At 37.3% G+C, this 23,600-nt stretch overlaps 1 protein-coding gene across 2 annotated transcripts in view; it reads left to right on the forward strand.

Moving 5' to 3' along the window:
- aebp2 (AE binding protein 2) overlaps positions 1-23,600 on the forward strand; it is a 149,072-nt gene that overhangs the window by 53,589 nt on the left and 71,883 nt on the right. For both annotated transcript variants that reach the window (XR_007936553.1, XM_028807131.2), the window contains exons 2-4: positions 10,313-10,496; positions 14,702-14,809; positions 20,088-20,274. Coding sequence is in view for 1 of the 2 variants with exons in the window: in XM_028807131.2 (XP_028662964.1) it covers positions 10,313-10,496; positions 14,702-14,809; positions 20,088-20,274 (479 nt within the window). In the remaining variant the exon portion in view is untranslated. The remainder of the gene's footprint in view (positions 1-10,312; positions 10,497-14,701; positions 14,810-20,087; positions 20,275-23,600) is intronic.

Below are 23,600 nucleotides of genomic sequence, written 5' to 3' on the forward strand. Positions count from 1 at the left end.
TTGAAGCAGAGCTGTGCTTAAAGTCATCAAAACTGAAACCCGACATTGATAATAATGACCCCATAAACGATATAGACACTCAACCTAGGCAAGGTATTTTTTATAATTGTTTTTCTCCTAACGTCATATCCAACTGATTATTCCAGGATTTAAATTCATGTGTAACTGTATCATTTTTACAAACTAAAAAAGGTGCAATTTTTTGCTTTCTATCTTTTATTTCTTTCCAAAGCATGTCATTTTTCTTACATTAATATAATTTAAAAATTATTTAATTTACATAATAAAAAGAGTTGAATTTTCTAAGATGAAGCGTGAAATAAACACAAAACTACTTAATAACATTTATGTTGAGTAGAATGGGTTGTGTTTTGGGCGGGAACTCCTTTAGATTTTATTTTTAGCTTCAGCTTAATTGGTGTTTTTTTTTTCCCCTGTCCACCTTGGCCGCCTGAACTTATCATATTCTCATTTAAAGACTTAAAAAAAAAAAAAAAAAAAAGTTCAGTTCTTTATTTAAGGATTATATTTCTCTTAATTAGATAGATAGATAGATACTTTATTAATCCCAATGGGAAATTCACAATTATCTATCATATATAAGTGTACATGATTTATTTGTTGTATACTTTACTATTTATTTATTATTACTCCTCAGTGTTCTCCCCAGAAATTTTTTCCAGCCGGGTGGCATGAAAAAGTAGCCGGGTGGGATGGGGAAATTTGGTGGTGGGGAAAATTAAATGTGCACTATTTTTATTAGTTAATTGTTATTACTTATTTTCCAGTGCTCAATGTGACTTCCATTTTTAAGGTTTGACCCTTGTGCCAGAATATTTTATTAAATTTAAGAAGTATCCAATTCAGGATTCTGCAACCCTAACAAAAATTTTAAATAACAATTGTTATGACATAAACCAAGAGGCACAAGTATTGTTGCTGTCGGGAAGAAAAGTGAAAACAATGAAAAAAAAAAAGTATGGGAAACCTAATGAAAAAAATTAAAAAATATTCTTCAAAGCCAACTTGCATATGCAGAAGGTGTCTTCAGTTAAATAGTTCTCCTTTTCTTCATAGAAGCCCAGTTGTCTGCAGCTTTCCCATAATCAAAGTCCCCAGGATCTGGGCCCTCCAAGGAGATCAGCATGAGATTATTTAGCGTGCTTTGATTCATGCGGTTTCTCAAACATGTCTTGATCCTTTTAAGGGCAAGAAACCCCCTTTCACATTCAGCTGTGCTCACTGGGATCACTAGTCCAATATGAGCTAGTTTGGCTTAATTTGGAAACGACTCTTTGAGCTCTGATGTTGTTGCCATTTTTAGTTAAAACTGTTTTGGACCGAAGTCATTGTATGATTGACTTCTGATAATTTTTGACACAACTTTCCATTCTTGCTTGCTATTTTCATATTTTAAAACTGGAGGGCTACCATTTTTGGAGTAATGATCGAAAAGAATTTTAGCAGACTCACTTGATTCGTGAGTTTCTGCATTGAAAACTTTTGAAAAGATGTAAATAATCGCCATGTCAGGGAATCTTGCATCTAGGTGCTTGACAGCTGTCTCTAGGTATTTATCATATATTGCAGTTTTGAATGACATTACATCACTCTGTGTATAAACAATGCAGAGATATGACCATTCTTCTGCCAGACAATGATGAAGGCTTTGAAAATATCTCCCAGGAGTGAGTGTCTTTCAACTCCATCATGGACAATTTTGTGGAGATCAAAATTGGCTCCATTTCGGTGAGATTGACATCTTGCCTTTGCCAAGCCTTAGATAAGTTGGACAATAAAGGTAATATGTCTGAAAGCATCATCAGAGAGGAAACAGAATTGTACATTTTAATACATCTGCTTAATCCTTCAGCTGTGATGTCATTTTGTTCAGTGGCTTCTCTTTCCAGTGCAGCTATGACACTTATCATACACTGTCGTAGTGACTGTACTGCAAAGTCATGAGACAGCCATCTAGTGTCACTGGCCATTTTCAAATTAATCTGAGGAATGTTTAGAATATTTTGAATTTCCGTTAAACCAGCCATCCTAACTGAAGAACTTTGGAATAAACAGAACAGCTGCCTTAAGATGACGTTCAGTTTTGTTAAATAAGGTATAGCAGCTGCTGCGTGGGCACTTGCAAGAGCCAATCGGTGGTTTACACAGTGGCAGTTGACCAAGAGTCGAGATGTTTTATCTTTAAGCAGTTTTGCCACACTTTTCTGTTTCCCAATCATAACAGCCGCTCCATCTGACCCTAGTCCAAACAGAGAACCAGTTTTCGAGCCTAGAATATCCATAGTCTTACTCAATGTGTTGGTTATAGTCTCCGCTTTGCCATCAATCATATTGCGGGTTGATACAAAACTAATTCTGATCTCTTTAGTGACCTGGCAAACATATTTAATGTAAATAATTAATTGTTTTACAACTGAGATGTAGATAGATAGATAGATACTTTATTAACTCTTTTAGGGCTAATTTTTTTTTGTTTCTTTTCTCCCAGGGCTGAATATTTTTCCAAAAACTAACATTTTTTAAAAAAGAACACAAAGCAATTGTTTAACATATCAAGTCAACAAAAAATATTTACTTTTGACAAATGTTACTGTCTTGCATGTTGTATGAGCCTGCGTACTCTATGATTTCACATACATATCACATACATTTTACACAGCAAAGTCTGATCTCGCTCAAAGCAGCCAATTTCAGTCATTGCCACATTGCACTCCTTACAATACGTGTTGCTTTGGTGTCTATTTTTCAATTGTCTGTTGCTGCACTTTCTCACATATATTGTTAGTGTGTACTGTAGAGAGACAAGTCACCCATTTGCCATCGTGCCATGCCACTGCCACCAAGTTTTCTGCCTGCATGAAAACCGTATTGTCACCTCTTTTCATCTTCTGAAACTTTATGAACTTTATGTATGGCATTATAGCCTGGCTCACCCCATGGGATTTGCTTCTGTTTATTACAGAAGTGAATAAAACTTTGCAGCAGCACGTACCTATCACCACGCTGCATAACCTGTCCAAAGCCACCAGGGGACAAAACACGTTTGGACCAATGCTCCCTGAAGTTATATGACCAGTTCTGTCCCATCTCTATTTGTAATGCCACAGCGCGCTTCATCTCGTCTTTCGTTGTGGGTTTCCACTTTGAAAAACGAGAATGCGATGCAAACGCAGCCCGCGATTCAAAAAAATTCTCTGCCTACCTGTTTGTCTCGTCTGACAGTAGCTGAAAAGCAGCATCAGGAGAGAGCAGCCTGAAGTACAGCAGCTGGTGATCTGTCGTGTCCAACAGCAAGCCATGCCGTCTTGTAAACTCCGGTAGCCAGATCGGCTCTCAACGGATCAATGTCTGTGTATTTATCCCATGCGAACCTTGCTGTAGATGCATCGGCTGCGCGAAGGCACTCAACTGGCAGCAGATCCGCTGGCGTGGCATCGGCTGATGTCTGATCAGCTGATGCCGGCTTCTCACTCTCTTGCTCGATCTCCTGATCACTGCCAATAAAATCCGATTCTGAAAAATCAAGAGTCCGACTCCGCGATAATGCGCAAAACATCGTCTGCCGAGTTTTTTCTTTTCTGCACTTGCTTTGCTCCCTTTTCACATGTCGATGCCATCTTGCCATTGTTTACATTTCGCAACTCACGCACACGCAAGGTTTAGTTGCCGAGTCAACGAGTCTAGCATTCCTCCAAGCACAGAGGGAATGCCTGTGACGTGACAGTGAGATTTGTCGCCATTAACAGCTGATTGTCGCCCTGTATCCCTGGATGTCGACTTTTGTCGACATTCGCCTTCAACCCCTCAAGTCGACATCCACCCTAAAAGAGTTAATCCCAAGGGGAAATTCACAGTGTCTGTGGTTTCATCACACAGAATACTGAAAAAATTTTCAGCATGTATATTTTTCAGTTTGTTAGACTTTATTTCTGATGCTAAGACATCCAGCAGCTCTTGCATTATTCTTTCAGAGGTGTAATGTGCATTTTTACCAAAACTGAGATGTAGTAAAAAGGAACAACCCATTTCTTTACAGTGTTCCAACAGCTTTTCAAACAACTTTGTATGTGGCAACTCATTTTTTGCCAACCAATGCATGGATCTTAAAGCTCCCACAAAGGCATCTCTCTGTAAGTTATTTAACACAGTTACAGATCTTTCAATTTGACCGATTCCAGTTTGCTTTAGTACATGCTTTCCTAAAAGATCAGCAGAAGACTCAATGTGCGTATTACTTTTTTTCATGGTCCAGCAAGCTTTCTTTTAGAATTGTTGTGCATGGCACATTTACCCAAGGTAACTCCCTCCTTGGGGGGTGTTTGTTTGAATATTTCATGCACAGTGAGCACCACATACCATTTTATTTGACCATTAACCAATCAAAATCTTTAAACCATTGTTTGTTTATGCTGGATAAGCGGTGCTTAGATTTATCAATTGGCAGAGTGTGTGCTGAAGAGATTTCCCCTGATGGACCAGCCTCTGCAATGTCTTTGTCTGAAATTGCCACATCAGGAGTTGACGCCGCACCTTCATTAGTTTGTGGCGTCTCTTTTCTGAAAAAACTGAGCAGTGTTGTTTTCTGAACACTTTTTTGCTCATGTTGGTAAAACGTTTGGAAAAAATTAAAAGTACCTATGAATAAGACTTTTGAGTGGGAAAGTGAGAGCCTGTTGGATATTCAATGCACAATTGCACTGCGGCAGGGCAAGATATGAACAAAAAATGAATGGAAGATCGGTCGCTTTAACAAAACCCTCAGCAATTCAGTGACAAAACTTTTGCTCAGGACACAGCATGTGCTGCAAGGGTTTCTGCACACTTTTTGCAATATGGACACAGGTCCAAATATGAGCAAATATAAGAACGGCAGATGGGGTCACTTTAACAAAACCCTTAGTATGAGCAAATATAAAAACGGCAGAGGGAGTCACTTTAACAGGAACCACAGTGAGTGCTACAAGGATTTTTGCACACAGAACACACGTAATGCTAAAACATCTGTGTATATATTGGTTTGCTATGTACTGAACAAGAAGAGAGCAGCTGTACTCTTAGCAGCACTACACAGACTGCACTGATACTGAGAACAGAGACGTCACTTCCTGATGCCCTTTTTCTGATATCTGACAGGCCTGTTCCACTAGACTTTTTTTATTTTATCAGTCCTCCTCTCGCCCACCCACCTCCACATCCTCTTTGCTTGAACTGCCGCTCCGCTCCTGCTATTAGCATGTACAGCCCCCTTTCGCCCACCCATCTGTCCATACTCCTTGCTACTGTATTAAGCTGCTCCGCCCCCGCTATTACCATGTACACCCCCCTCTCGAAAGCCCACCTCCCCATACTCTTTGCTTGTGAACTCAGCTTCGCTTCATCCCTGCTATTAGCTTTAGCATCGAGTGATCGGCAACATCCCATCCTGCGCCTCTCCCCTCGCCACTTACGATCCTGCTTCTAAAATATTTGCCCTCCTATGGAGTGCCCGGCTAAAATATGCTAGGGAGAACACTCCTTTTATCTAATTTTAATTTGTTTTTTCATTCATTGCAACTATTTCTCTGACAACTTGTAAAGCACTTTGAGCCACAGGACATCTTTTGTATGAAAATTTGCTATAGAAAGAAATTTTGTTGACATCAAGTTTTGGAAACCCTGATCGAAGATATTCTGTTACTTATGGTAGAGAAAGACATCATTTATGATGGCTGCTTTTTATTTAAAAACACTCATATTGTTCAAAGGACAAACTGTCAATTCTTATAAACTTATTTTGAGCAAATTTAAATATCACAAAATCACAATGTCCTTTTTGTATGTTTGCATGTTCTCCCTGTCTCTGTGTGGGTTTCCTCCAGGTGCTCCAGTTTCCTCCCATAGTCCAAATACATGCAGGTTAGGTGCCTTGGTGATCCTAAATTGTCCCTAGTGTGTCGGTGTGTGTGTGTGTGTGTGTGTGTGTGTGTGTGTGTGTGTGTGTGTGTGCGCGTGCACTCTGCAGTGGGCTGGAACCCTGCCCGGGATTTGTTCCTGCCTTGCGCCCTGTGCTGGCTGGGATTGGCTCCAGCAGACCCCCGTGACCCTGTGTTAGGATATATGTAGCAGGTTGGAAAATGACTGACTGACTGACAATGTCCTTGACTTGTTACTTAGAGGAAAACATGCTTGATGCCACAGTTAATAACTCTGACATTAAGCAGCAAAAACTGCGGCAGACTACAAACCATGAAATACAACTTGACTTAAGTCCATGAATGAGATTAAATCTTAAAACGAATACTGCTATTTATTGCAAAATGGATCACCTCAGACTGCACACATCTAGAAATAATTGAAGATATAGGACTGAGAGACATCATTTAGTGAGGTGTCACAATTCTTTGACATTACCTTCACATGGGAAAATTGTGTCACTTTTTAAGAATGTACTGTATATGAAAGTCACAGGTATTCAGAGTTTGAGCACCTTTTGAAGAAGGACAGCAATCGCATTCTCAAGGGACTACTAAACATTGCTGATCTGTATTGTTACATGTGATTAATCGGGATTAATTGATTGATAGTTTATGATTGATTGAGGTTAAAAATTTTGACTGCTTGTCAACTCTGATATCTATCTCTCTCTCTTTCTCTCGCTGTATATAAAACGATAAAATGTGTGTCCGACATCTTTGCTCTTGCCTGGGCATAATTCCATCTGACGGCCACAAGAGGGCGTGAATGTCACATGAACAAAAGCAAGTAGTTGGTGTTAGATTTTAACCCTTGCGGGGTATGTCAGTGTGTCCACCACATGCCTAAAGTGTAAGAAGAAAAAAGGCAACAAGAAGCACTAAGAAAAAAGGACGTAAGGGCTAGAATGTCTGAAGGAAAAAGACAACAAGAGGATGTAAGGCATATCCGATGAACAGAGGTTTGTTAATGCACTATGTGATGAAAACCAATATACCATTAAATTCATTTTAATAAATGGGTGTTTCACTAGGATAGTGTATGTTATGTGGGGCAAATATAGAGGGCAAAAGTCTGGGACACAAGCAAACTTGTACAGGCTTTATAACGGCAGGTTGGAGGGAAGCTGCCTCATGGGTCTCCTGCTTCCAAAGAAAGACAACTTCAGGATCCTTTTGGAGGATTCTCCATGTATACTCCTGCAAGCCTGGCTGGGAGTTGTAATCCCATTGGGTAGCCCCACTTGGTTTCTTGGGAGCCGTTGGGGAGGCTATTGTGGAAGAGTCCCTTATTTTAAGAAGGTTCCATCTGACCCGGAAGTACTTCCTAGGTGCAGTGTGGGGTCTGGCATAAAGGAAGTCACACTAACTCGGCCAGACAAGTTGGAACCAGGAAAGAGGGACATTGCTTGTGTAGAAGGAGTGGAGTAGAAAGAATGAGAAAGAAAAGGAGGAGAGAAACTATGGGTTAAAGTCTGTATGGAGGTACTGCACAAAATAAGTAGTTATTTTGAACCTGAGACTTGTGTCTGTGAGGTTGTACCTGAGGTTTATTGTTAATTAGCATGGGCTTTTTAATCAATATTTAGTTTTCAGGACATTTGGCTTGTTTTGTTTTATTACTTAATAGAAATACAAGTTTAATAAATGATTCACTTTGAGCCTACATTGATGATTTAAAAGGCAATTCATGTAATGTCCATAAAATGTATATCCATCCATCCATCCATCCATTTTCCAACCCGCTGAATCCGAACACAGGGTCACGGGGGTCTGCTGGAGCCAATCCCAGCCAACACAGGGCACAAGGCAGGAAACAATCCCGGGCAGGGTGCCAACCCACCGCAGGACACGCACAAACACACCCACACACCAAGCACACACTAGGGCCAATTTAGAATCGCCAATCAACCTAACCAGCATGTCTTTGGGTTGTGGGAGGAAACCGGAGTGCCCGGAGGAAACCCACACAGACACGGGGAGAACATGCAAACTCCACGCAGGGAGGGCCCGGGAAGCGAACCTGGGTCCCCAGGTCTCCCAACTGTGAGGCAGCAGCGCTACCCACTATGCCACCGTGCCGCCCTGAAAATGTATATACAAATTTAAATATAAATAGCTTACAAAAACATTTTATGAAATTGTGTCAATTAGTATTTAATACATAGCCTTCAAATATTAGAAAGAAATTAGTAAAAACAGACATAAATTAGAAACCATCAAGTAAATTTGTAGACTATACAGTTTAGGATTTACTGGTGCTGAACTTGCCTAACGTGGGTATGTGCAAGAGTAGGCCCTGCAGTGAACTTTTGCTATTGCAGTGTTCATGCCTGTCTTGCACACAAAATCAGGATAGGCTCTGGTCCCCCATGACCATACATTCAGTTAAGTGGGTTTGAGAATGCTATGATATAAAATAAATTTGACACCATACACTGCATTTCTTGACAAGTGTACATTTCCCACAGATATAGTAATAAAAACATTTTCATTGTTCTTTTAAAACCAGTCTAACTGTAATTTTGAACACATTTAAAATTAAAGCAATTATTTTTGAAAATGTTAAGTGCAGTCAGTAACTCTTTATAAAGTAGAATAAACACATTGATGTATATTAAAGGTGTAATACAATGTCTGGAGCAAACAATGAAGTAAAATGTCTGAGTGCTTTAGAAATGCCTACTTAACTATTTGATCATTTAGTCAGTCAGTCAGTCATTTTCCAACCCGCTATATCCTAACACAGTAGAATATTGTCAGACAGAAGGACAAAAAACAACATTTAAATTCTATTAGAACAGGGGTTCCCAACTTTTTCACCCTGTTTACCTCATAGCACCTTTAGGAAAGTAAATTTAAATCGACCTATTTTGTTTAGTAATTTAAGTTTGTACTTCTGTTATAATAAAGCTTTTGACAAAAGGGAAATTTTAAGATACTGTTTAAAATATGTTTATTTTAAGTTCCAATAACAATAATAATCGCACAGTATAATGTTATTTCACTTATTTAAAAACAACAAATGATGAGCAGGTGAAACACACTGAGTCGGAAATGCATCAACCAGTGATATGTTTTGCTATGGCTTTGAATGTTCTTGGTGCAGTTGTTGAAAGAGCAAGTCTTGTGTCATCTTTGGGAACTAATCAAGATCTTTGCAACTTTAGCTTTTTTATGAAAATTTCCCCCCTGATTAGGCAAAAATTATCTCTGGTTAGGAATCCCCTGCATTACAACCATTTTCATGAGAACAAGCCATTCAGCTATTACCGCTGTGCTAGGTTAATTTCTTTTGTCAAGTACACTACTAAGAATTGAGCTGAAAATGCACATATTCTTTCTGTGCTGCTGCAAGTAACAGTAATATATGTAAATCTTTTGTAGACAAACTCCAGAGAAGACTATGATAGTTGAAAATAACTGTTTGGAGGAGTGCATCAGTATTAATATACTGATTTCAGTATTATTATGGAAGAAATAAGTCAGTTCAAGCTGGAGAGAATTGAGAATGACTGTCAAATGATAACCCATTAAAATCAAGTAGAGACAATGACTATCTTCTTATAGCCTCAGTGGCCTCCAGTGTCTTTTGAAATGCATAACCTTTGTGTGCAGTGCTTGACAGATTTTTCATATATAAAATGTGTAACCACAGAGACTTATGTTCTCTTATGTATGTATGCTCAAGTTGCAAGCAAACCTCAGGCAGTCAAGCTCTGCATTCACAAGCAAAGACTTTTATAGTTGCAACTGTTTGGGAAAAATGTGTCTTATCAGTGGCACTAATCCCCAAACATGAAACTAAAAAGTGCATCTTTTAGACTTGTAACTGACCATTAGCTTTCAATCTGGGAGTTGGTTTAACAATCGAGGAACAATGCTGCAGAATTGTACTCAAACAAGTATGACATGTAGTGGAAAGAAAGGCATTTATTTAGCATTTGCTTCACAGTGATTGGAGCAATTTAACATTTATTTGACACAACACAACTTTTAGTCTTATGCAAATTCTTACTGTTATCGAATACTGCAAGGGTACAAAATTGCACTAGACATGCTTTATTTCTACAGGTAATAGTTTAAAAAAACATCTGTGACTCAGATAAACACTTTTCTACAAAATTTAATTTTTTAATATTATAAAAAATGGAATTCCAGAAGAATATTTGTATTTCAGGTATACAAATGAGAACAAAAAAACTCAGTTAAGATAAGTTATGTTTGTAGTATTATTCTATAAAGTAACTTTTGTTCTTATATTTTGATAAATTTTACATGGTTTACTTTATATGAACTTGCATATTTATAGTGGTTTTTGTGTTTGTTTTTTCATATAGCATTAGCAGCACCTTAATGGACCAAGATAGCATCATATCCAGTGGGCGGTCAACACCAGCTATGATGAATGGTAAAAGTATTGCCTACACCTGCTGCTGGGACCAGTGCCATGCTTGCTTCAATTCCAGTCCTGACTTAGCAGAGCACATTCGCTCTGTTCATGTTGATGGCCAGCGTGGTGGGGTTAGTATTTATTTATTTATTTATTTTTAATTTAATCTGTAAATAAGAAGTAGAAATTATAAGATGCTTTAATTTTGTTTTTAAATGGCCAGTTGCACTTTGCATATATAAAATGGCTCTCATAGACAGGATATGAGGGCGCAATATAGGATGTAAGTTTGTCCAGTTGGGGAGGTTAGGGGTAGCATTGTTACTTTATGGAGATGATGTTATCCTCTTTGCCTCATCTGACTGACCTTTGGCATGAGCTCGATCTATTCACTGCTAAGTATGAAGCTGCTAGGATAAGGATCAGAGCCTTCAAATCTGAGGTTATGGTACTCTCTTGGAAGTGATTGGCCTTCTCTCTCCAGGTGAGGGAGGAACAACTTATGTTAGTGGAAATTTCCAGTATCTTTGGATTTTGTTCACAAGGGAATGAGAGATTGGCGAGCAGCTGCGTGTTCTGTGGTAGTAAAGTAGGAGATTAGTCTATTGACAAAATTTTGGTTTACCAGTCAGTCTGCATTCCTGTCCTAACCTGGAGAAGCAGATACATTGAAAAGCCAATTGACAAGCAAATCTCAGCAGTTACGTATTACTGTTTTAAAATTTTAAGTGAGTTGTTGGGTAGATGTGTTAGATGTGATATTCAGTGTTAGCAATTTGGAGGATTTAAGTCCTTCGTTTAGGTGATAATGTGTTTTAGATCATTGTCTCACTGCATGATAAAGTTCCACTTGATTAGTTTGGATGCATTTCTCTATAAATTGGCACACAATGTTTTTGTCGGCTTCTCAGTTCATTCTGCTGCTACCATTATAAGTTATATCATCAATAAAAATGATTGAGCCTGTTCCAGAAACAGCCATGCAAGCCCAAGACATAGCACAACCTTCGCCATGTTTCACAGATGAGCTTATATGTTTAGGATTTGGAGCAGATCCCTTCTTTTTCCATACTTTGGCTTTTCTATCACTTTGGTAGAGATTAATCTTTGTCTCATCAGTCCATAAAACTTTCATCCAGAACTTTTGTGGCTCATCTCTATACTTTTTTGCAAATTCCACTCTTGCTTTCTGATTTTTACTGCTGATGAGTGGTTTGCATCTTGCATATGGCCTCTATATTATTTTTCTTTAAGTCTTCATCAAACAGTGAACTGTGATATTTCTATCCCTGCTCTTTGGAGGTTGCTCATGATGTTGCAGTCTGAGGTTTTGGGGTTTTTCCCTTACTGCTCTCATCATTTGTCTGTCATCTGTTGTTGTTGTTGTTTTTCTTTGATGACTAGTTTGATGCCTGTTGCTCAGTACACCAGTGGTTCTTTTCTTCTTTTTCAGGACATTCCAAATTGTGGTACTGGCTATTCCAATGTTTTTGAAATACATCTGATGAATTTTACCCCCTTTCTCAGCTTCAGAATGGCATACTTTTCTCCCATAGACAGTTCTCTGGTCTTCATATTGGTCTGCCCTTCTTACAGTGGGGCAAAAAAGTATTTAGTCAGCCACCAATTGTGCAAGTTCTCCCACTTAAAAAGATGAGAGAGGCCTGTAATTTTCATCATAGGTATACCTCAACTATGAGAGACAAAATGAGAAAAAAAAATCCAGAAAATCACATTGTCTGATTTTTGAAGAATTTATTTGCAAATTATGGTGGAAAAAAAGTATATGATCAATAACAAAAGTTCATCTCAATACTTTGTTACCCTTTGTTGGCAATGACAGAGGTCAAACGTTTTCTGTAAGTCTTCACAAGGTTTTCACACACTGTTGCTGGTATTTTGGCCCAATCCTCCATGCAGATTTCCTCTAGAGCAGTGATGTTTTGGGGCTGTCGCTGGGCAACACAGACTTTCAACTCCCTCCAGAGATTTTCTATGGGGTTGAGGTCTGTAGACTGGCTAGGCCACTCCAGGACCTTGCAATGCTTCTTACGAAGCCACTCCTTCGTTACCCGGGCGGTGTGTTTGGGATTATTGTCATGCTGAAAGACTCAGCCACGTTTCATCTTCAATGCCCTTGCTGATGGAAAGAGGTTTTCACTCAAAATCTGATGATACATGGCCCCATTCATTCTTTCCTTTACACGGATCAGTCGTCCTGGTCCCTTTGCAGAAAAACAGCCCCAAAGCATGATGTTTCCTCCCCCATGCTTTACAGTAGGTATGGTGTTCTTTGGATGCAACTCAGCATTCTTTCTCCTCCAAACACGACGAGTACAGTTTTTACCAAAAAGTTCTATTTTGGTTTCATCTGACCATATGACATTCTCCCAATCCTCTTCTGGATCATCCAAATGCTCTCTAGCAAACTTCAGACGGGCCTGCACATGTACTGGCTTAAGCAGGATTTGAGTCCCTGGCGGCGTAGTGTGTTACTGATGGTAGCCTTTGTTACTTTGGTCCCAGCTCTCTGCAGGTCATTCACTAGGTCCCCCCGTGTGGTTCTGGGATTTTTGCTCACCGTTCTTGTGATTATTTTGACCTCACGGGGTGAGATCTTGCGTGGAGCCCCAGATCAAGGGAGATTATCAGTGGTCTTGTATGTCTTCCATTTTCTAATAATTGCTCCCACAGTTGATTTCTTCACACCAAGCTGCTTACCTATTGCAGATTCAGTCTTCCCAGCCTGGTGCAGGTCTACAATTTTGTTTCTGGTGTCCTTTGACAGCTCTTTGGTCTTGGCCATAGTGGAGTTTGGAGTGTGACTGTTTGAGGTTGTGGACAGGTGTCTTTTATATTGATAACGAGTTCAAACAGGTGTCATTAATACAGGTAACGAGTGGAGGACAGAGGAGCCTCTTACAGAAGACGTTACAGGTCTGTGAGAGCCAGAAATCTTGCTTGTTTGTAGGTGACCAAATACTTATTTTCCACCATAATTTGCAAATAAATTCTTTAAAAATCAGACAATGTGATTTTCTGGATTTTTTTTCTCATTTTGTCTCTCATAGTTGAGGTATACCTATAATGAAAACTACAGGCCTCTCTCATCTTTTTAAGTGGGAGAACTTGCACAATTGGTGGCTGACTAAATACTTTTTTGCCCCACTGTAACTACAAATGCAGTTCTTAACAGGTGAAAGCCAAAGCTTAAATGAGAGTAGATATCCAGGGCTGCTTAATGATTAAACAAACAATATTATATGACGCACCTGGGTAAGAAGAAACATCTGTCGCTTATCATGTTCCAATACTTTTGCTCAATTGAAAAACTGGGTGGATTGATACAAAATGTGCTATGTTCTATGTTGTTTAACATATCCAGACTTAATTACCAGGGAATAAAAGATGAAACTCTTGATCTCTTTTCTCATTTTCATCTTTTAATCTCGCACATAAATGTCTTCAGTCCACAGCAAAAACGAAATAATTGGCTTTGCTGTTCCATTACTTTTGGAGGGGACTGTAAATATTAGTAAAGTTTCATTGGACTGAAATATGAAGAAATATATTTGAGGTAGAGAAAAGTATGTAATTTGCATAATAACAAAGACTAATAAAATGAATCATGTTTGATGTTTTCCCCTATTCAATTTGCATATTAAAATGAATATAATAATGAATGTTGATCACAAATTCAAGAAGGCAGTGTATTTTATTAAAAGGAGTTTTTGCCATTTTTCCCTTTTACGTTTTTAGTATGTCGATTATTAATTTATAGAGATAAAACATACCTACTTCATCCTGGCAGCACTGGGTATGAAGCAGTAAATAATCCTAGATAGTCCATCACAGGTCCTACTCACATAGGCACCCACACTCACATGGCCCAATTTGAAATTGACAGTTAATGTGATATGTTTTTAAGCATGTGGGAGTAAAACTAGAGCGCCCATGGGAAAACCACACAAATACAGGGTGGATGCACAGACTTGGCACAAACAGTAAATGGATGTGGGATGCAGACCTAGAAGGTTTGATCCATGAGGCAGCAGCAGTAAACCACCATGATGAACCTTTTAGACTTTTATTTTCTTATGATTTTGGAGAGAAAAAGTAGACGGTTTGCAGAAAATTTAATTTAACAAACGTGTGTAAAGACAAGTATTATCACACTGATGCTTTAGTACTGGAATTGCAACTTCAGTACCTATGGTATCTTGACAGTAACATGTTTGCTTGGATATATGTTTACTACTTTGCTAAATCTGTCTGACTCTTATTGTGCAACTCACTGGAAACTAATTTGCTTTGCGTTCCCCACTCTGCTTTCTAGGTATTTGTGTGCTTATGGAAAGGCTGCAAAGTGTACAATACTCCATCAACCAGCCAGAGCTGGCTTCAGAGGCACATGTTGACACACAGTGGAGACAAGCCTTTTAAGGTAATTGATCAAAAATGTTAAAAATATTCTTTTCACCATTGATTTCATTACCCTTACTGAGTTTACAGATCATGACCACATTTTTCATTTGTGCATTGGAGAATAATCATTTGACATGTATTTTTATGCTTACTCCGTGTTTTCCTGTAAATAAATGTTTTAACTTTTGGCATTGATTGTTGATTAAGGTGGGGTTGAGGGTCTCCAATTAGTGACACTGGCACAGATAAAAAATGTAAATAATAGTAGCAATAAATAAGTAAATAATATGATATAAAATATAAAAACAAATTTACAACAGTACATAAAACATTTTAAGTAAATTACAATAAAGGCATACCCACAAAAAAGACATACATACAACTTTTAAATTCACTTTCACAAAAGGCATGCCAATAAAAAGGTATAAAAATTTGGATTCACAATTAAATCTCTGAGTTGATATAATAAGTATTAGGTCAGAACACCATTGTTTGCTTTGCATTGTAAGTAAAATAGCTGACAGCAGCTGATAATTATGGAAGTACATTTATTTGGAGATATGGAGGGTGTCATGCTATTCCTTAAAGACAGTGTGAGATTCATGACCCAAAACAACTTGCAAAAGGTTTTAAATGGCAGGCATGTCACATTTAAGGACTACGGTTACTAAAACCTACATGGTTGTTGGAGCCATCACCTTAAGTTATTAGCAGTGAACAAGTGTCCAATTACAAAGGTTTTTTCCAAGTTTTCATGCTGATTTCTTATTGCATATTGCAAGTATCAGAAGGCAAGGGTCATTTTGCCTGCCAGTCCACCTAACATCTAGAATAGGAATACAAGTATGAGCATGAAAGTAACCAAAAATATACCATGCAGAAATTGGTTGTGGTTTGCCCCTTTTGAAAATTCACAGTGATTATAATAAGTTCAGTTTTACTCAATTAATTGAATGCCACAGTGATATTAATGAATCCCTGTCAGCTCCACAGGTTGGTGCATGTGGAATACTTGGCAAGTGATTGAGATTACTGTGTGGTCCATCCACTAACTTAATCTTATTGTCACAGATTTTTTAGAAATTGATTGCAGGAGTTTGAAGTAAGAAATGTGTGTCAAAAATTTAGTTTTTCTACATCTTGGCCTTTTGAGTATATAATTTTTTGAACAACATTAAGCTTTACTTTTTACATTGTATTTCAAAAACTAACAAATGAAACAAGCCATTTTGTGCCAGTTTCAAGCAACTATTTGTTGTTTATTTAGGAAATCTTATGAGTCTTTCAGTGTGTTGATCAAGAAACTTAAATCACTTTTGCATCACACTTCTTGAAAGTAATCAAAAATAATTTGGTGTATGCAATCTCTTACCTTCAGTAAGCTAAAATAGGTTGCATTAGGGGATCAATATCCCCTTTCACAGGCTGATTCCAGAAAGTTTTTCGTAAACTGCAAAGGCGTTTGTGAATAAACCAAGTCAAAATCCTGCACAGAAATTTTCCTGTTAGCGCATAGTATAATTCCAGGGAATATCCAACATTAACACATACTTGAGCATGTGAGCAATGGCTGAAAAACGCTAATTAAATCAGGTAACAGAGTATATGCATAGTGCTGATTACCTCTGTCTGAGAAAGTAATTCACTTCTAAAGTATGCAAAATGTCACGGTGACCACACTAAGGCAGTCAAATTAACCAAAAAAAAAGGCTGCAATATTCCAGTTAAAAATAACTAAATATTTAAATATAGTGCATCCGGAAAGTATTCACAGCGCATCACGTTTTCCACATTTTGTTATGTTACAGCCTTATTCCAAAATGGATTAAATTCATTTTTTTCCTCAGAATTCTACACACAACACCCCATAATGTCAACGTGAAAAAAGTGTACTTGAGGTTTTTGCAAATTTATTAAAAATAAAAAAACTGAGAAATCACATGTACATAAGTATTCACAGCCTTTGCTCAATACTTTGTCGATGCACCTTTGGCAGCAATTATAGCCTCAAGTCTTTTTGAATATGATGCCACAAGCTTGGCACACCTATCCTTGGCCAGTTTCGCCCATTCCTCTTTGTAGCACCTCTCAAGCTCCATCAGGTTGGATGGGAAGCATCGGTGCACAGCCATTTTAAGATCTCTCCAGAGATATTCAATCGGATTCAAGTCTGGACTCTGGCTGGGCCACTCAAGGACATTCACAGAGTTGTCCTGAAGCCACTCCTTTGATATCTTGGCTGTGTGCTTAGGGTCGTTGTCCTGCTGAAAGATGATCCGTCGCCCCAGTCTGAGGTCAAGAGCACTCTGGAGCAGGTTTTCATCCAGGATGTCTATGTACATTGCTACAGTCATCTTTCCCTTTATCCTGACTAGTCTCCCAGTTCCTGCCACTGAAAAACATCCCCACAGCATGATGCTGCCACCACCACGCTTCACTGTAGGGATGGTATTGGCCTGGTGATGAGCGGTGCCTGGTTTCCTCCAAACGTGACGCCTGACATTCACACCAAAGAGTTCAATCTTTGTCTCATCAGACCAGAGAATTTTCTTTCTCATGGTCTGAGAGTCCTTCAGGTGCCTTTTGGCAAACTCCAGGTGGGCTGCCATGTGCCTTTTACTAAGGAGTGGCTTCCGTCTGGCCACTCTACCATACAGGCCTGATTGGTGGATTGCTGCAGAGATGGTTGTCCTTCTGGAAGGTTCTCCTCTCTCCACAGAGGACCTCTGGAGCTCTGACAGAGTGACCATTGGGTTCTTGGTCACCTCCCTGACTAAGGCCCTTCTCCCCCGATTGCTCAGTTTAGATGGCCGGCCAGCTCTAGGAAGAGTCCTGGTGGTTTCGAACTTCTTCTACTTACGGATGATGGAGGCCACTGTGCTCATTGGGATCTTCAAAGCAGCAGAAATTTTTCTGTAACCTTCCCCAGATTTGTGCCTCGAGACAATCCTGTCTCAGAGGTCTACAGACAGTTCCTTTGACTTCATGCTTGGTTTGTGCTCTGACATGAACTGTCAACTGACCTTATATAGACAGGTGTGTGCCTTTCCAAATCATGTCCAATCAACTGAATTTACCACAGGTGGACTCCAATTAAGCTGCAGAAACATCTCAAGGATGATCAGGGGAAACAGGATGCACCTGAGCTCAATTTTGAGCTTCATGGCAAAGGCTGTGAATACTTTTGTACATGTGCTTTCTCAATTTTTTTATTTTTAATAAATTTGTAAAAATCTCAAGTAAACTTTTTTCACGTTGTCATTCTGGAGTGTTGTGTGTAGAATTCTGAGGGAAAAAAATGAATTTAATCCATTTTGGAATAAGGCTGTAACAACAAAATGTGGAAAAAGTGATGCGCTGTGAATACTTTCCGGATGCACTGTAAGCTTTATGTAGCATATAGGGAAAGTAAAAATGCAGTAGTGTACATCTTTGGATTCTTGCTACTTTGTATTGGCCATCCTGTTGTTGTTTTTTTTGCCTATAATTGGCATTGTTTATATCTTGTATGATTTTTTAAAAATTTGATTAAATTGTATAAACTTGTTAAATAAAAACGATTGTAGCACTTAATGAAACATAATGAAAAATACAATTTAGGCTGAACAAAAGGTTTCTGAGCAATTCTGAGTATAGCTCTTCACTGTTGTTTGAAATAATTGTTACTGTGCAAGTAATAATAAAAAAAAATAGCTCCTTGAATGGTGTTGAAATATTTAAATCTGTGGGGAGTCTTTATTATATCCTTGTGCCAGAGGTTAAATGTTCAGTATTCCATTAAAGATAGAAGCACACATGATTTGCTTTTAAATGTGACAGTAATACAGTTTAATCAATAGGCCACTTTTATTGCTACCAGATTCTCAATGAGTTTTTAAGAAACTGTTGATTTCCCTTTCATAGTTAACTCAAGTAGGTACAAGGTTGAGAGGTGTGTATTTCACAAGAATCCCTTTGCATATCCTAAAAGGTCTGTAAGTAGCAAAGCTATACTGTAAATATATAGACAGAATATATGTAAATATAATAAATATAAATATTATAAATAATATAGTAATTGTTGGGAAGTGTTAGAGAGTTAGCTGACAACCCATTTAATAAGATAAAAAATAGGTGTTAAAGCAAATGAAAGGGTGCAAAATACAACAATGCTGCCAAAGGATAAGTAGAAAGAACATAGACATAAGGGGAGTCTCCTGGTTCTAAGTGAACCTCCAACTCCCAGTAGCCATTATATATGGCCTGTCCGGAATGGGTGGAGATGGAAGTGATGTTGCAGTTCTTCCAGCCCTGATCCTTCTGGACTGTGGACAGAGAGGAAAGATGCATTAATTTTGGCATCCACCTCTTGTTTTGTGGTGGTAGTGTTTACCCTTCCTGAGCCCTGAAGATGACTTAGAAGTGCTTCTGAATGACAATATATACACTGTATATAAATATTTGTATATATGTATCCACATATTTGTTGTATGTGTATATATATTTATGTATATGCATAATAATTAACTCTAAGGTTTAATTATAGTTTATTCATTGCAGATCATAAATATGTTATATTATTTTGATCAAATACTCTTTACATTACTTATTTAGAGAGCAAAGAAAAAGTACATTTTTTTTAGGTAGTAGTCAGTCTGAGATACTGAATTATTGAGGTTACCAGTAGTTCAGCCTGTTCAACTTGGGTAAATGTTAGACAGATGCCTGCCAGATTATGAAAATGGAAACATTTAAATGTTATTAATTTTAAAGGCATTAACTTCTACCTTTTAGAGATTTATATTGGAAATGTCCTGCTTGTTGCGTTCTAAGAAAGGAATACAATTTTGGTTGAGTAGTGCATTGAGTAATTGTAACTCTTACAGCTACCAAAAGTCCGCTGTTAACTAAAAGGTTTTGTACCCATTTTTCCTTCACATGCCTCTTGTTCTACATAAATATTTTTTGAAAGTTGGCCATTATTTATAGATGCAGCTTTTTGCTGTTATTTCACAAGTCTTCACTCACTCTACACACCATTAAATTGCAATTTAGACATGGTTTATAAATGCAATTAAAACAAAGAAAAAGACTGGGACTTTTCCATAAGTTATAATTTCTGCATATATATTTAAAGCAGTTAATATTTTTTTTGGTTAACATATATAGATGTACAGTATATATAATACTGTATATACTTTATGTCCAAAGCAGACTTCTATTAGATGTAACGATTTTATTAAGCATATAGCTATGTACTCCTGTCCTGTAGCACTTGAACTGGTACCTTTTACAGTTGTTGCCCTTTTCCCTTCTAGTGTGTGGTGGGTGGGTGTAATGCAAGTTTTGCATCACAAGGTGGCCTCGCCCGGCATGTCCCCACACATTTCAGCCAGCAGAATTCTTCAAAAGTTTCCAACCCACCAAAGGTCAAGGAGGAATCTCCATCTAAAGCAGGAATGAACAAGCGAAGACGTTTAAAAAACAAGCGTAGAAGGTCACTACGTGAGTATTAATATAGCTGATTTTTGTAGTCTTTTATTTGAGCTGTTATATTTTATTTGAATTGTTAATGGAATATTTGGGCTGTCTGATGTCATTTAGTTCTGCAGTATTTAAGGGGTTGAATCATGATTATTCAAAATTTATGAAGTTTTAATATGATTACCTTTTTTTCCTAGTATTTAGATCATATTATAACTTGCATTTAAATTTGTTTACTTTGCTAAATTAAAAAAAGCAAACTAGCAACATAATAACTTTTTGGGTAACAGAATGTAAGTGCATTGTAAAATAATTAGTTTCTAACCTTGTGCCCTCTTTTCATTCTGTCTTTGTAGTGCTACTTTGTACTCTTCTTTTACTGCTGTTACCCATTAGTTCTTTACTTAAAGAAACCAAAAAAAAAAAAAAACAATTAACCATCTCTTATTTTCTTCTGGGGCATTTACTTTGATGATGATACTAAGGCATATTTCATGTTCCACAACTATTCAAAAAGTGTGAGTTGCTTTAAGGACTAGTCCTATATTTGACAAGTCAAAAGTTTTTTTATCACTGTCATGGTGTGTGCATTAATTTGCCATAGTGTCATTAAGTGAAGCATTTTTCTATAACTTAAATCACAAAATACAGTGTGTGTTCTAGTGGCTTTAGAACGGTTACAAATGTAAGAAAAAAATACTTTCAAACTTAACCAGATATGTCCATTTTGAAGTTTTAAAAGTTCTCAGTTTCAGACAATATGCCTTCGAAGTTTCTGAGGTATAATTATTTCAGCAAAAGGAAAACTGAAGTTATATATTTTAGTAAAGAATCTTGGCACTATTTTTTCTTATTTTAAGGACAGATTTCTGTTCAGTTATCTGTTTGAAAACTGGTTGTGGTTGGTGTCTTCATGTAAATAAGGAAGTAACAACTACAAAACTGTGCACATGCGTGAAACATTTCAGTCTAGTGACAAGGAGAATTTGTATAGTATTAGCAATGATAGTGTTCTTTACTAGAAAACTCAGTACTGTGCAGATTTTGGGAAGGATTGGTGTGCTGCTGCTTTATAGAGCTGGCATCCAGGGTTAGAATCTTGTGCCTGATCATTGTATGAAGTTTGCATGTTTTCCCCAATTAAACATAATGTTTCTTACCACACCAAAAACTTGCAGGTTAGGTGAATTGGTGATTCCGAATTAGTAGGAGTGGATATAAAATATCAATGTATTTGCCTACATTTTGAGAAAAATCTTACCATAAGGCAGGGTTCAGGAGAAAAAACATAGCCTGTTACCTGTCAAACATGCATAAAATGGCACTCAGAAGTGCACCTGCTCATGCATACAGAAAACCCAAAATAGAGCACTGAATATAGAGTTTTGTACAATGGCAGATCATAAAATAAAAAGTAAAGAATTACAGCCATAAAAAATTAATAAGTACTCTTCACTAGTAGCGTTCAATATAGCCAAGTATTAAGTTAGTAGTACATGATAAGTCTGGGAATTGAATCTTTGCAGCAGTCATAATCCAAACTCCTGCTTTAAAGATGTACTCTATATATGGATAGAAAAATATATGTGGGGCAAACATGTCTGGAGAAGAGGGTCCAGTACAAGTTGACTGTGCTCAAATCACTCTGCATCAGTAACAAAAGAAGCTACCATGCCCTGGAGGGTGAAAATTTGCCACAGAATGAGAAAGGCAATAAGAAAAAGAACACGATTGGACTTCTTTTAAAATGGCAGAATGTTACAATGTACTGTGCAGTATGTACTTTTTATGAAAAAGGCACAGATGCACTGTTTTGCAATATGCTTGCAATATCAAGGTTATTCTGGGTCAGTACTTAGGGGTATTTTTGACTTGAAAGTGGATGTAATTGGTAAGGTTTAAGGCTTTTTTCATGTTTGTACCAATTCCTCATAGACCATAATTTAAATCACAATTAAAGGCACAATATTTTTTAAAACATGTATTAGAAAATGCTTTGCTAACAAAGTATATCTAAATAATGATTGTAAAAACTAACTTTAGAATAGAAAAATACCAATCATATTGCTTAAAGTAATTCATACATATATAACATGTCCAAAATCTTTAAAGCATTATAATTACCTCTTTATTTTGAATTGTATAGCTTTATTATAGTGAGAGACATCCATTACATTTGTTAATAATTTTTTCACTCAGTGCTCACCGATCTATTGTAATGCTGCTGCCTTTACAGGCACCAACCATCTTTCAGTAATTGTTTCTTACAACAGCCTACCTTAATGTATGCTTCAATAGTGTCTATTCAACTTCATATCCAAGGTTTCACTAAAGCTGCAAGAGAAGCCTCTGTGAAAGTAAATCCTTAAATTTTTTGCAGCTAGACGTGTGCTCGCCATTCTCAGGAAATCTTGCTATCTTCCTTCATCTTTCCAGAAAACACTTCCTCTGTAAATTGTTCAGAATGTGGAGCTTACATTTGACTTTAAAATTTTAATAACTTTAACATTGACAGATTTTATTCTCTTGGGTTACATTTTTGTTATGGAAAATATTTGACTAGAATCGAGATCCAATTAAAATTCTCTACTATTAATTTTATCAGACAGGCTATCCTCCCCCAGTCACACCCTTACAGTTGTCTTCAGTACTCATCACACAAATGTTTAGGTAACAGTCATAATTGCCTGTCACACTTGTTGGAATAATCAGAATTTGAGTATTCTTTGAATAAAATTGCACATTTAAATGCAAATTGCTTATTGACATCATTTCAAGCTTTGTTTGTCTTTAGTTTAGATAATAATAAAGCATATTTGAAACTTAAGACAGTTTAATACTTGCATATTACTGCTGCAATATAGTAGTGCTTCACAGACTCAGCATAAGGTAAACTAAAGCAATATGTACTGCCTACCCCCTCCTTTTTATTCTGTCTCAGTATTTTGGGTGAACATATGAGAAGGCTAAAGAATGTTGTTCTCACAAGGAATGATGCCACAATTAAATTTGTTGTTTAAATGTATTGTTTAAGTGTATGTCTGAAAATCGGTGTCAGTGCTGAGCAGTGAAGTATCCTATAGCAAGAGATGGTGATATACAGTGCCATTCTAGTCAGTCTCTTGACGAATTCTCTAATTTTACTGATTAAGAAATCCTTCTCTGAAATTTTGTGTTCTGATATTTTTATTTCAGAGAAGTGAAACTCAAAATTAGTTGTTAATGTTAATTAGTTGTTTTTTGTTTCATAGTACAAAAATCTTATTATGTAAGTATTCTATTCCCCACAGTTTAATATTCTTTACATCCACTCTTTTGAAACAATAACAACTTTAAGTCTTTTGGGG

The sequence above is a fragment of the Erpetoichthys calabaricus genome, chromosome 1, assembly GCF_900747795.2.
Source record: "Erpetoichthys calabaricus chromosome 1, fErpCal1.3, whole genome shotgun sequence".
Classification (NCBI taxonomy): Eukaryota; Metazoa; Chordata; class Cladistia; order Polypteriformes; family Polypteridae; genus Erpetoichthys; species Erpetoichthys calabaricus.